At 50.6% G+C, this 13,807-nt stretch overlaps 2 protein-coding genes across 2 annotated transcripts; one reads left to right on the top strand and one right to left on the bottom strand.

Moving 5' to 3' along the window:
- Positions 1-1,410: 1,410 nt before the first annotated feature.
- FPRO_00642 (putative crooked neck protein CGI-201 (short form)) lies at positions 1,411-3,435 on the bottom strand (the record flags this gene model as incomplete). Its single annotated transcript, XM_031224159.1, has 1 exon — positions 1,411-3,435. One exon carries the CDS (start codon positions 3,433-3,435, stop codon positions 1,411-1,413), a length of 2,025 nt encoding a protein of 674 aa, XP_031075829.1.
- A 340-nt stretch (positions 3,436-3,775) lies between these two features.
- FPRO_00643 (uncharacterized protein) lies at positions 3,776-5,668 on the top strand (the record flags this gene model as incomplete). Its single annotated transcript, XM_031224148.1, has 2 exons — positions 3,776-4,066; positions 4,181-5,668. The coding sequence occupies 2 exons, from the start codon at positions 3,776-3,778 to the stop codon at positions 5,666-5,668; spliced, it is 1,779 nt and encodes a 592-aa protein (XP_031075828.1).
- Between the last annotated feature and the right edge of the window lie 8,139 nt (positions 5,669-13,807).

The following is a 13,807-nucleotide window of genomic DNA, read 5'->3' as shown; positions in this document are numbered from 1 at the left end:
GTGGGTGTGGCTGGCGTTCGTTTTGCTGAAATTCCTCTGCATCAGATAGATGAAGCAGATTTGCTTTCTCCCCGCAACCTCTCCCCACGTTTGTTTCACATGTGTGTTGAAGACGAAGACTAACGACGATGATTAAAATAGACCATCGCCGATACTAAGCCAGTGGCCCGATCCTTGCAGGCACAGAAGCAAAAACGAAACTATATCTCGGCACAACGGCACATACGTGCATATCTGTCCAACAATGAGCTGCTCTCTTCTGTTAAAGTTGATGAATGGGGTAGGGTCTAGTAGAGGACTGAAAACGGGGAAGCAAGCGAGAGTGGCACGAGTTGACCCAACGAGATGGGAAGAGAGAGGGGCGGTAAGAAAGGATCGAGAAGCAAATGTGGTGTTAACAAATCACTACATGCACGATGATGAAGTGGTGGGAACACGGGTAGGCGGTCTCGGGAAGAACGGCTTTTTGGAAAGACGGGGGGTCTTGCAGATCAAGACTCGGCGATTGGACCAAGTGCGACAAGAAATCAGGAATGGGCTTGGGTGAAGATGGCAAGACGCCTCTAAAGTCAACGGGATATGGGCATACGAAAAGATGTATGTGGGTGGCACGATGTGCTTATTTTATTTTCTTCTCCTTTTGCCATGTTGGATATTTGGATGAATAGCTTGTTATGCTGGACAGCAGGTGAGGGAGGTTCTTGGGGGTCGATTTACCGGCCCCCAGAATACCTTGACGAATCATGACCTATAACGAACAACTCTGGCTTATAATAAAATCTGTTACGTCTTTGGTGTTGATGAAACGATGTTCGGCTGTGACTACCTAGGTGATGTGAATGACAGCGGCTTCAACAATTAGGTGTGGACAAAAGTAGAAAACGGGTTGTTCTCCCTTGATCTCACTACAGTCTTCCAAATCACTGCTCTGTACCTGTCGCTCATCGTTTGATATCCTGGGCGTACTCCAATAAACCCCACCATGCTTACAGAACACCCTGGCCGAATTATCTTAGTAGTGTGCAGATTCTATCCACGCGGATTCTTGTTTCTAACGGATCTGAGGCCCAGCTCTGTAACGTCATCAAGCCATGACGTCACTTATCAAGTGTCCACTTCACTGACAGCTCGGCCAAACAGCTGACGTCGTTTGATCACGATGTGGTTTCAAGGTATGCAGCCGAAGCCAAGTGGAAGTAGAGGAGACAAGTTAATCGCTTTTACGCAAGGACAAGAGGCTTCTGGCCCCTAACATCATGCAGTCCTTTGTTGTGTGGTGGTGCATATTCTTGCGATTGGATACAAGAACTGACGCCACAGTTGATATCGTGATAAATGCTCATTGCTCTCTATAGGACACAGCACTATAGACCAGCTTTGGTGGCCAAATGCTCATACTCAGGCTCAATCTCATGCACCAAGACCTCCACCCGCCTGTTGTTTCCAGCTCTGCGCCATGGCCAGGAGATTGGACACGTCGGCAGCCTGCTTGTCATCGGCAGGGAAGACATAGTCGATGTATTCCTCCCACGAGTCGTCGTCGAGCTTTCTTCGGCGCTTCGTCTTGCGTGGCATTTGTTTCTGCACAGCCTCCACGTCCTCCACTGAGCCGTGTGTGCGCTCGAATGATAACCAGGCGTTGAGTAGCGAAACACACTCTTCCTTGAGATCTCGGTCTCGCATACTCCTGTGTGCTCGCTTGAATACCTTGCGTGCTCGCTCCTTGGCCTCTTCGCTGACTGGCTGTTCCTCATCACCCTCCTCCTCCTCATCTTCTGGAATGTTGATCTCAAAGTGCGCGTAACTAATCCAGACCTTGACGTGGTCCGTCTTTTCAAGTAGGCGCTCGTAGAGATCTCGCGTCCGCTCGTATTCACCTTCTTCCTCCTCGAAATCGATGTACGCCTTCCATAGAAGCTCAGGCATGTCAAGCTGTTGCTGCTGGACAGCAAGCTCGAAGATGGCGCGTGTACGGTCCAGATCATCCAGACCACGCTCAAGTTCAGCAAACTTGATCCATGTCTGACAATTTGCTGGGTTATATTCGATGTGCTTCTCATACAGAGTGCGACACCGCACGAACTCGAACAGTTTGCGTTCAAGGTCAACGTAGCCGTTGAAGATCTTGTCCTTTGGGCACATGCCAATCGCACGTCCAAGAAGCTTTCGCGCTGCGGTAAGTTCACCCTGTCTGATTTCGAAATGCGCCGCCATGAGCCAGATTTTAGCAAACGTGAACCTCTTATGTGGGATCAGACCCAAGCACGTATTGTAAATCTGCCGTGTCCGTTCAACATCCTGTCCCTCCATCTCTTCCCATATAGCGTAGAAGATCCAAAGATAGATGTATCGCCTCCAGTGCCGCTTCTCCATCGTTGGTGGAACCTGAGCAACAGCTCTCTCGTATATATCTCGAATTCTGTCAGAGTCCTGTGAAGTCTCTTCGAGCTTTGCGTAGTCGAACCAGGCGTCGTAGTTCTTTGGGTTCTCTTTGATAAGCTCCTCGTAATATACTCTCCTCTTGGATAGCACAACATCTTCCACCCCGTCCTTGTCGCCAAATTGTTTCTCGAATGTTGTGTATGCCTTGTGCAAAATCATTGACCTCGATCTTGGTAGTCGGTCCAGGGCATACTTGTATATCGCACGAGCGCGCTCGTACTCTTTTAGCTTGGCTTCGAAACGAGCATAGGCGATAAACAACTTCTCATCGACAAAGTCATCTCCCAATGCCTCCACGGCCTCCCCAAAGACTTCCCGCACTTGGTCGCTAGTACCGAACTCCTCCTCAAACTTGGCCCACTTGATCCAATTCCGGGGCTCAGGGTGAATCATGGTAAAGGTCCGAAAGATTTCTCTTGCTCGCTCGAATTCGCCGTACCGCTTCTCAAGCTTTATATACGAGCTCCATGCCGCCTCATCTGGCTGCCATTGCATCCATCGATCAAACACTTGCCGCGTTCCGGGAATGTTGCCCAGCATCTCCTCCATGTAGACATATTTGTACCAGAGCTTGTCAACGCGCGGCAAGCGAGCGACGGCACGATCCAGGAGGTTTCGCGCATGGTTGATGTTCCTCGCCTTCATCTCCGACTCGATGTACCGAATCCATAGCTGAACATTGTTGGGGTGTGCGTCGAGTGCGCGCTCAAAGACGGACCGGGCGCGGGCAAATTCCTTCTGCTCCAACTCCCACTGAGCATATCGCAACCAGTTGTTGAGGTTGAGTCGATTGCGTCGCACATAGTCCTCAAACTCTTTTCTCTTCCGTCCTTGAAACTCGTGAAGCTCTTCCAAATCAGCAAATCGTTGAGTGGGGGCCTGCACTCCGACTTCTTGACGGTCAACAGCTTCTCTTAAAAGCTGTTCGGCGCTGATTTGAACAGGCGCGGCGGCCTTGTTCTTCACCCTCGGTGGCCCTCTGGACGACTCCATCGTACAATCACCAAGTTTTGAGGGCTCAAGTTGATGATGGTGATTATTTTTGCTGTGACAAGATTTAGATGAAAAGGAGATTTAAGGTGATGAAATACAGTTGAAAGTCAACAGCGACGCGACAGAGCAAGGCGCAAAAGTGTGTGGGAAGCCAGCCAATTATGATTCGATTTGATCGAGAGCCCCATTTTATTTGTGTGGCGCTCAGTAGCCTCGCAGCCTACAAGTAAAAGTATTTATACCTAGTCAAGACAAATTACCTACTCCACAACCTAACCTAAGTATTTCGCGACAATCACCTTTGCTCATTCATAGCATCCCTCCTACACACGACGCCACCATGTCGACTGTCGCAGACGATCTCCTCAACGATTTTGGGAGCTCAGGCGATGAGGCCGAAGAAGAACTCAACGATGGCCTCATCAAGGATGAAGAGGCAACCGGCAACCGTGACGCCATGCAGTTGGATGGCGACGCGGAGACGAGGTACGATGAAGATTCGGATGAGGGAATGAACGACAGAGAAGACTCCGAAGCAACAAAAGTAAAGGTCGAGAAGATGCAGCTTGGAGGAGTAAAGGATGTTAGAAGCGTTGCCAACCTCATGCAGACGCTTGAACCAGTTCTCGAGGTTAGTACTGCCCCCTTCAAACCGAGCCGCATCAACGGTCGCATCTTGATGGACGATTCGTTTACATCTGTTCTTTTGACGGATAGCCCTGACGTATTGCCTCGGACGCTACAGAGAATCGCACATTACCGATCGCAAGCCGCGACGCAGAATACCAACGTCGGAAACATCGAAGATCATCCCGAGTATCATCTTCTGACGCAGTCCAACAGCCTTTCGACCCAGATCGATGGCGAGGTTGTCCTCGTTCATAAGTTCATTCGCGACCACTACTCGACGAGGTTTCCCGAGCTCGAGCGACTTGTCACGACGCCAATCGAATATGCCAAGGTCGTTGCCATCATCGGAAATGGTCCGTTGGACTCGGAGAGTATCAAGGCCCTGCAGACTTCGACTGACAACCCGCTTGGAATAACACTCAAGTCCGTCCTTGATGGGCCGTCACTCATGATAGTGACGGTGGAGGCCACCACATCAAAGGGCCACGAGATGACACCCGAAGAGCTTGAGCGCGTTTACAAGGCATGCGATATGGTTATTGCCCTCAACAAGGCCAAGCAGACTCTCGCCGAGTACGTGCAGTCGCGCATGAACATTTTTGCGCCAAACCTGACAGCCCTCGTTGGTTCTCTTACGGCCGCCCAACTCCTCAACGCGGCAGGGGGCCTGACAGGTCTCTCCAAGACGCCTGCTTGCAACATCGCCTCTTGGGGATCCAAGAAGAAGCACTCGGGGCTTGCTACGAACATAGGTGTTCGGCAGCAGGGCTACCTTTACAACTCGGAGATGATCCGAGGCATTCCCACCGACTTGAAAAAACAAGCCTTGAGAATCGTGTCGGCCAAGCTAGTTCTGGCTGCCCGGGTTGATCGTACACACTCCAGTCCTGATGGATCCACAGGAGAGGAGCTCAAGTCAGCATGTCTTGAGCGTCTTGAGAAACTGACAGAGCCACCTCCCAACAAAGGACAGCGTGCGCTCCCTGTGCCAGACGATAAGCCATCCCGCAAGCGAGGTGGACGACGCGCTCGCAAGGCTAAGGAGGCTCTCGCTATGACTGATCTTCGCAAGCAGCAAAACCGTATGGCATTTGGCAAAGAGGAGAGGGAGGTTGGATACGGCACTGGCGAGTCAACTGTTGGTATGGGAATGATTGGTCAGTCCAACGACGGCCGCATTCGCAGTACGCAGATCGACCAGCGCACACGCGCAAAGCTCAGTGCCAAAAGCAAGGGCTGGGGCGGAAACAGCACCGTGGGTGGTGCTGCGTCGTCTATCGGTGGTTTTGGCCAAGCATCGAACATTGATCTACGAGGGCGCGGCTTACGAGCCTCGGGAGTTGGCAGCACCATCGGTTCAGCAACCGGCACAGCATCGTCTTTGTCATTCACGCCCGTCCAAGGTCTGGAGCTTGTTGACCCCAAGATGCAGGCAGAGCTCAGCAAGAAGCGCAAGGCCGAGGAGGACCGCTGGTTCAAGGGCGGCAGCTTCACACAGGTCGGAGGGTCGTCGAGTGGAAGCGTTTTCAAGGTGCCGGCGCTCCCAGCAGCCAAACGCGTCGATACAGGGTCAACCAAAACGGGTGCATCAGCATCAAAATAATTATGGCCTCAACATCATTCCTACACCACGTCAACTTGGTACTTTAGGGGTCACTGTGTGGCTGGGTTGTCATGGGAAAGTTCAGTGTTGTCATGGGAAAGCGAGCATTTGCATCATAGTGATCATCGCCGATGGTGATCATGATGATCATGTATTACAACAACTTGCGGTTCAGGGAACCGGTCCTGTAGCGACCCCGCGCGCAGAAATTGTTATGGTGCTACCAACTACGACGGTCGGCGAGGAATAAGTTGAGGAGTGTATGGTAAGAAACGGACGGGCATTTCATTCGGGTAGGTATTTGGCGAAAACGGCGTTTCAGGGAGAGGATCTGTGAATGCCATGAGCGGAGTAGCATGGGAAAATATGTAATTAGCTCTCTCTATCTCTGGTGGTATCGAATGGGTCTGACTGGTTACGACATGCTGTCCTTGATCCGGAATGTGATTAAACATGAGACCGTAATGTTGAGAAACCAGCATGGATAAAAGCTCGAAACTAAGGCAAAGTCGTTAGACTCAAGTTTGCCGTACAATACTCCCTACAGGCCAGTACTTGGTCGAGGTAGTTGACACGGGCACCAGGGTGTTTAGTCCAAAAACGGGCTGACCAAGGAAAAATATGAATCACAAATCTCGATCGATCGACAGTGATCAGCAAAGTTACCATCAACGTGACCTGTCAAACGGGAAACATGGTCGTAGCATATTGGTCCTTTCTCTGACTGAAAGGATTCCACGTCGCATCACGAGAGGCCCTTTGTGCTCTCTTCCGTAGTTACACTAGGGTCATGTTCCTAGATTCCGGGCGTACGTACGTACGTTGACATGGCGCGGCCGTTTTTCGCTGTTCAGGCTGAGGTTTAAAACAAGTTCCAGGTTGCCTACCAAGTCGCTGCCACAGCCACAGTTACAGGGTAACTGTGCAGTTTATGCGTAGTACGGAGTACTGTATCTTGGTTGTTCTTGTTTCGACAAGGATACGATACCGGCACACCGCCAGAAGCACCTGTTTCAGGATATCGAGATATGAGGAATTTGTCTCAGTGCTCTCCTTACGACCCATGGCTCCCCCAGCTGCTACAATGCCATACATTGGAACAGACGAGCAAAGTTGGCATGGCGCACCCTCAACGTCGGCTTGGTTGATCGAGTGTTCCTTTCCTTGTTTCCAAGCGACCATCGATGTGGCATGGTGACGCAAGGAAGGTTGATGTGTATATACAACAGCCTGGGCTTTATCAATATGAAAAAGGCGACGCTACCATACACATCAGGAAGAAAGGCGCGGGGGTTAAGTCAGAGTGGTAGACTACCTTGTAAAGGAGAGTAAACGCATACCATGTTGTGGGTCTACGTTAGCCGAGAAGATGCTCAACGAACAGAAACAGTTGCATTGCGCGGTTCATATTGACGTTTCGTGCGAGAAGACATTATGATTACATGCCGACATATTATCCTATCGCTTCCTGAGTATCTCATGTATCTATCTATCTGTAGACATTATGGAAAACATACATCATCATTTCACCATGTCAACATCAAAAGCAACACGGAGTGGAGAAAATACAAGGATCAGTCAGTAAACTCTACTACCTATCGTGAACGAGTTTACGGAGTACATAGGTAGCTCTAAATCCTTCGACCGACAGAGGATAAGAACCACCTGCACCACCACCGAGTTGCTAAGATAAAAAAAGATTAAAAGTTACAACATAGTAAAAGGCCCCATTAAGGAGAATGTAACATTGTGTGGATTGGCATGTAAGTGGTGGAAACATATCGAAGTTGATGCCGTACAAAAGGAAAGGCGGTGATAGCCTGGCACGCATGACATGACCCAGAGAAGATTGAAGAATAAAATGATACCCGAGAGATTTCGGCAATATCTTTGAAGGTCTTGCCTTTTTTTTTTTATACCTTACTTTACCTCATTAGCCTGCTTTAGGTTGGTAGACGACGAGGATCGCCAACGACCAAGCAAATCCCCGTCGTGGCCGGACTCGCTCCCACTGGCTGGTGAGAGTCTGGGACAGCTGCTTGGCTCCGGCTGACTGGTTTGGCGTACGGCTGGTTGCCGCTTGTGCCTGACAATCTACCCCAAAGGAACGAGGGTGTCGTCGACCTGGTTACATCATTGGTCAATGTGGTCCTAGGCGTCCCGAGCAGAAGTATCGGAATCGCATCATGGCTCAGCGGTGCGTCACAGACGAGGTCCCCTAAACCACCAGGTCATCTTAGCAACACTAACCAGGTAGACTAAGTATTGTTTGCTGATGATGCCTGCTCCGCTCGCCCATGTGTGCTTCACTCCTCACCTAGACCTCTATCTAAAGCTCGGGAGACGTGCCTTGCCCAAGGCAGGCAAGATAGACCTTGTCATTGGGCAATTCCACACATACACATATGTAGAAGATAATGGATGATCGCTGGGTTTAGATTGATCGCCCTCGTATGTACTCTACAGTACGGGCCCTCTTCTCCGGCGCCACGTCTTCACGCCCCTCCCCTCGCCTCCCTAACTCCCTGAAAACCCTTGATATTTGGTCTCAAGCCCCTCGGTCGCTGAGGCGGCGGGACCCTCGAGAGCCACGCGGACGGGACCGATGAGGCTGGCCTGCCAGGGCATCCGACCATGCACACTCCACGCAGGGCACCGCCTAAGAATTCAAAAGGGACCGATCCCCCTCCTGACTTCAGATCTCAACTGAGCATCGTTGACCCGATCCCCTTCGATGCTCGATCGCACTCAGTGGAAGCCGATGCGCCTCAATGCTGCCGCGATTCGTTTTCGCCCCGCCGATCAGATAGACAGGACCCTTGTTGCTGTTTTTATTTTATTTTTTAAATTCAGTAAACCAAGGAACTTGCCTGACACAGCCAATCCTGCGGTCATCTGCGTACTTTTTATGCCTTCCTAGTTTTTGTGATCGAGCACAGCCGGTGCATACCCATTCGAGCCAGTCTAGTCATTATTCTGGAAGCACTTCGATCTCCGACTGCTTCATTAGGCCGGCTTTGAAACTCTGTTGTGGCCTTGCAATCCGAAATCAAGATTATTCCCCGTTCGTTATGAAACGGCAATCTTGGATGCTTAACGGAGCCTGGCTTTGGCCCAGCTACCTACCTAGTATCTACTCCCCGGAGGTTTTTGATAAGTGAGTGTTCGACCCTAAAGCGAGGTCTGTCTCCATCCCATGGCCCGTTTTGGATGTTGAAGGCACTCCCGTTGCAAATGTTCCGCCAGCAGTTCATCAAGATCGTGCTCGTAGGTTGCTCAGACCAAGATCTCTCGGCCTGGTCCGATCAGTTGCGTCATTAGAATTGGAGAGAAGAAATGGCATGCACAAATGGGGCCTGTCATTTACAAGCGATAGCTCATTATCCTAGACAGATCCCTAAAAGCCCCTGTCAAGGCTTGGTGTCCATGTCATCCATCCATCCACAGCGTGAAAGATGAACGTCGCTGTAGCCAAAGGTACAATCAACCACAATATCGGATCGAATATTGTCATCATTTTCATCGACTTTGCTGAGCTCTATAAGAGTTATTTCACCTTATAGAGAGAGACCGAGAGACACTGGATTCATTTGGCCAAGGTAGCTCGGCTAGGATTTGTGACGTCAATGGGGCGCGCGATGGAAGTTATTGTCTGCTTGTAAACGCATCCGTCTGTCAACCGATGATGCTAGTGGTTGAGGGACCCTGAATGCTGGCTTCATCAGGGTTCAAGAAGCACGCCCGATGTGCGTGATTGGCATTCCGGAGCAAAACGACCGGAGGGGCAGAGATTGGTTTTGAGATCTCGAGGTTGTATGTACTGATGAAATGGAGGAATACCCTACTCGTATTGGACCACGGAACATAAAGTTCGTCGTTTGTGTCAAGACACCCTGGCAGACAGACAGCAGTACACAGCTGCAAAGTGGAAGTCAATCTGGCGATTCCAGAGAGAGGGGGTGTAAGGAGTCAGAAGCCAGGGTCAAACCAATCAGCCAGGACTGAGCCAGTCAGCTTCAACGGACCATATGGGAAACCTCCTCATTCATCAGGTTATCAGCAAGTGTCGCCGGGTGTCATTGGCTGCAATGGCTCCTCCTTCAACAAACCCCATCTTGCCGAGATGGGGAAACCACCTGAGCTGAGTGGAAGTCAAGTCTTGAGTCTTCAACAGGGTTCGTCAACCCCATTGCGACACCCTTCGGCGCCCGGGGTTGGGTCCGCGCCCAAACAAACGAAATCGCAGGCACTCACTCTGGCACTGTTGTGGAAGGGAAACGACAAGATAAAGTTCCTACGGTGACTACCGGAGGGCATCCGCACAAGGTTGATTGGCCAAGAAACAACAAGACGAGGTGAGGTTCGACGAGAGAATTCGCTCCTCGGCACGCCATCCTGATGGCCAAGTTACAGAACACAGCATCTTAAATGATGCTGTTGTTTGCCATGTGGCTTCTAAGACCAAAGCTACATGCTTGGTTCAATCACCTATAAACCTGCAAAACCTTGGCAACGAAGAACGGGTTCAGTTCGCTTCCATTGCTGTCGGTAAGTTTTCGTTCCCTCTGGTACTTGTCATGGGTTAATTGGCCGAACCTGTCCAGAAGTTGCTGCTCTGCGTAGGTAAACAGTGAACATGTTAGCATTGGGTCGGTCCCCACCCTAGAGCCACAGTAAAAACTCCCTTGATCGCCATTTTCTCGATCTTTTCCGATTATTGGTCGATGGAGTTTCTATCCCCAGTCCTGATGGGGGACCCTTGGGGACGACCCTTGAGGCGTTAGCGTCAAGGGGATTGTCGTCCGCCCCCCGCCGCCTCCACTTTCTACCTGCTTGCGAAGCTGACCACAGCCAGACACGCTGAGGTGCTGAAAGCAACTCAGGCAGCGCAGCGTAGCGTAGCATCTAGGGGTGTTTGTGCCTTACTAGCCCTCCATTGCTAGCCACTCTAGCTCTGGGGAACGTGCCCCGGCATGATCCACTCTGGCCCGCCCTCGTCTCACCCCAAAGCCCGCTGCTGGTTGCGGGCAGCAAATGGAGCAGATGTCTTATTAGTGGGTCAACGCCACAGTTTTATTTTTCTTTCCAGTTGCTACTCTGTAGAGGGCCTCTGGGGCCTGTTTTTAATGCCATCAACCGGACGCTGTCACCATGACGCCTCACTTTGCTCAATGCCTTGCATGAGCCCCTCAGGGCGTAAGAAATTTATGGAAGGTGAGGAAATATTCAAGAAACTTAGGGTGAACTTGGGAGGCCTATAGGTCAGTTGTTTTTATCATGTAGGATAAATGTTCTAAGTTTTCTTGCCTCCCCTTGCCCCCTCCTTCTGATTGTCGTAGATAAGCATGTTGGTGTTGAAGAGGGATAACCATGGTTGAAGAGCGGGGAAAGGTTGACCGAAACCCCATCGCTCCCGTCCATGAAGCACCGTACTGTATGCTCCATTGTGTAGGTAGGTAAGCAGGTTGTTTAGTTTACCTCGAGCTGACTGGCTTTTCAAGTGCAAGCTCACAATACACGACGCCTGTGTCTCGGTTTTATTTTTAACGTATCGTTTGGCGCAAAACCTTGGGTATGCAAGCCCCTGGGTTGGCTGGGGATTTGCAGGGTCCGACCTCTAGAGTACAGACAGTTTCCTGAAAGCGACAGGATTGAGCCCTGCATGAGCTGTATAGGAAAGTGTCCGTCATACAGTATGTACTGTGCTTGGGTCCGTTTTGCTTTTGTGTAACCGTGAAATAGCTCTGATAATGAATGAGCAAGGGTTGCCGCTACCTGGAGCTGGAGTCGCTCAGTTGCCCAGAGATTCAGCGATTACTGTAGCGTCCCTCTGAAAGTCTGGGCCTGTAGCTAATGGCTTGCTGTTGTGAAGTTGACGTCACCATGGTGCGATCAGAAGATGTACGGTGTCTCGGGGTCCCAGGTACTCTCTCACTAGCTCGTCTGATCCGGCTATCCGTCATGGTGACGCCCCAAGCCTAGGGATCGAGATTACAATTTGGAAATCAGGGTCCAAGTCCCGGAGTGCCGTTCCGTAGGATAGGTGTAGTAGTCGTCAACTCATCAGCAGGGCCGCACTTGGTGCGCAGATACCTAGGTATGGTACCGTGGTCAACATTAGGTACTAACGTACGTATTGTCATATGAGCGTGTCGCGCCGCGGCCAGCTCAATGCGGCCGAGTGACGGGGTTTCGACTGAGTGCAGAATCAAAGAACAACATCTTTGAGTTTAGAGGTATTGCGCTGTGCGTTGTGATTACTATAGAAAATGTTTCCTGATGCAGCATCCGACCGAGTGGGCGCCGGTGAGTCCAGTATCAATTAAGGCAGGGCGTATTATGTGGTAGCAATGGGATAGGAGGGTGGAAAGCCATGCAAGGAAGTCACCGCCTGCAGCAAAAGACTGAGCAGAAAGCAAAGCAAAGGCAAAGCAAAGAAAGGTGAGATTCAACAATGTTCGGTATCCATGGTCGCGAATGATCGACATTACATGGAAGCTGGAGGTGAGGTCAAGGACTACTGTACATACAATTACTTCTCTGAGCGAAAGTTATTTGGGGGATAGTGTTCCCAGTAAAGAGGGACTCTAGAGATGGCTTGCGCTAAAAGAAGGTCAAAAGCAAGCCCTTGGACTCCTCACACCTGCTGTTCCTTGGCGGTTATCCTTCATCGACCCTGGCAAGAGCTCGGTGGTTGCAGCTGGAGGGCCATTAAAGGCCCCTTCGTCCCTGGCAAGCCACCCCACACCAGGCGGTGTTCCCACTTAAGTATCAAGGAAGAGACAAAAACAAGAGCGCGAAATCGCGCCGTAGCAAAGAGAAGAAATCAAGAGAATGGAGTTTTCTTCTTTGATAAAGAACTTACAAGCGAACACAGAGAGAGAGGAACTTGCGGGTACCTAATGCAATTCCCTCTGTCTTAACATCCTTTGAAATGTCAAGTCGGCTGCGTAGGTAGCTGGGGAAAATCAAGGCATAACCCACCATATTCTCAATCCGGTCCATGTGAGGTGCATTTATTTTTTCATCACTCCGAGGTGGCTAGTGGATGCTACCACTATCACCACCACCTCCACTTTTCCCTCAGTAAGCTCCGGCCAAAACCGTCTCAGCGGTTGCACCAGCCTGGCCGCCGAGCCCTGGCTGGCCTACCTTAGGACAAATGGTGAGGGGGAGCGGGAGCTTGCTGATGACTCTCAGGGCAGGTGCCTCTTTGGAGAGTTTCCCATGCCAGCCCAGGGCTCGTTTTCAGAGGCCAGTGCCACAATGCTCCTCACACCCCTCCCCCTCCCCTCTCTCTTCTCATCCCCATCAAGTTGAACACTTTGAACAGAAGAGGAGAGAAGGGGAGAAGAAAGAAAAAAAGGAGTTAACGGCACACCACTGTCTGTTGCTGGTGGACCCCATGCTCTAGGGTGTGTGTGGCTCATCCAGGCCAACCTACCCAAGTTACGTCCATTCATCGTAACTCTCAATTCAGACTCGACATTTTTCTCGATCTCATCGATCGATGGGGTTGCGCAAAAAATCCCATGCTTGATTCCCACCCCAATTCTCTCCCTTCTTTTCCTTTCTTTGCTCATACTGCCTGTAGTACCCCCCCCCAACCAAGAGGCGTGTGCTCTGTTTCCCTCCGTTCTGTACGTACTCCCTTGTTTTCCTCCTTGAGAATCCAACGGGTTACTTATAAACTTAAGCTCCAGCCATCCATCATTTCCAGCCTCGCTTCGTTTAGCATTATTCACTCCTCATACTTTTATTTACTTACTACGAGACTCTCTCCTCTCACAAAGTCGTTTCCAATCTTGGGCTGATCATTGACGGATATAACATCCGTTCTTGTGTTGTGTACTCAGTTACCCTTTCCGTCTGCTTTATCGTTGCCCCTTGGCTCTGGCTCTGGCTTGTATACTGGATTCCTCGGCAACCCCCATTATCTAAACAACAACAATCACCACTTGTGCCAGATCTTTCCTTATTCTTCTGTGCCATACATGACCTTGATACCAAACGCCCAACTACTCTGCTTCCTTACTACCAAGACTGGAGAATTGACACCGCCATAATCAATCAGCTCCTTGTTCCCTTCGCTACCACTACCGGACCCCTGTCTTTTTTCAGGAACACGCACGCAACAGA

This window comes from Fusarium proliferatum (assembly GCF_900067095.1).
Source record: "Fusarium proliferatum ET1 genome assembly, contig: FPRO_scaffold001, whole genome shotgun sequence".
NCBI classification, from domain to species: domain Eukaryota; kingdom Fungi; phylum Ascomycota; class Sordariomycetes; order Hypocreales; family Nectriaceae; genus Fusarium; species Fusarium proliferatum.
Note: the sequence above shows the minus strand (reverse complement) of the source record. Positions and strands in the feature narration are given on the sequence as shown.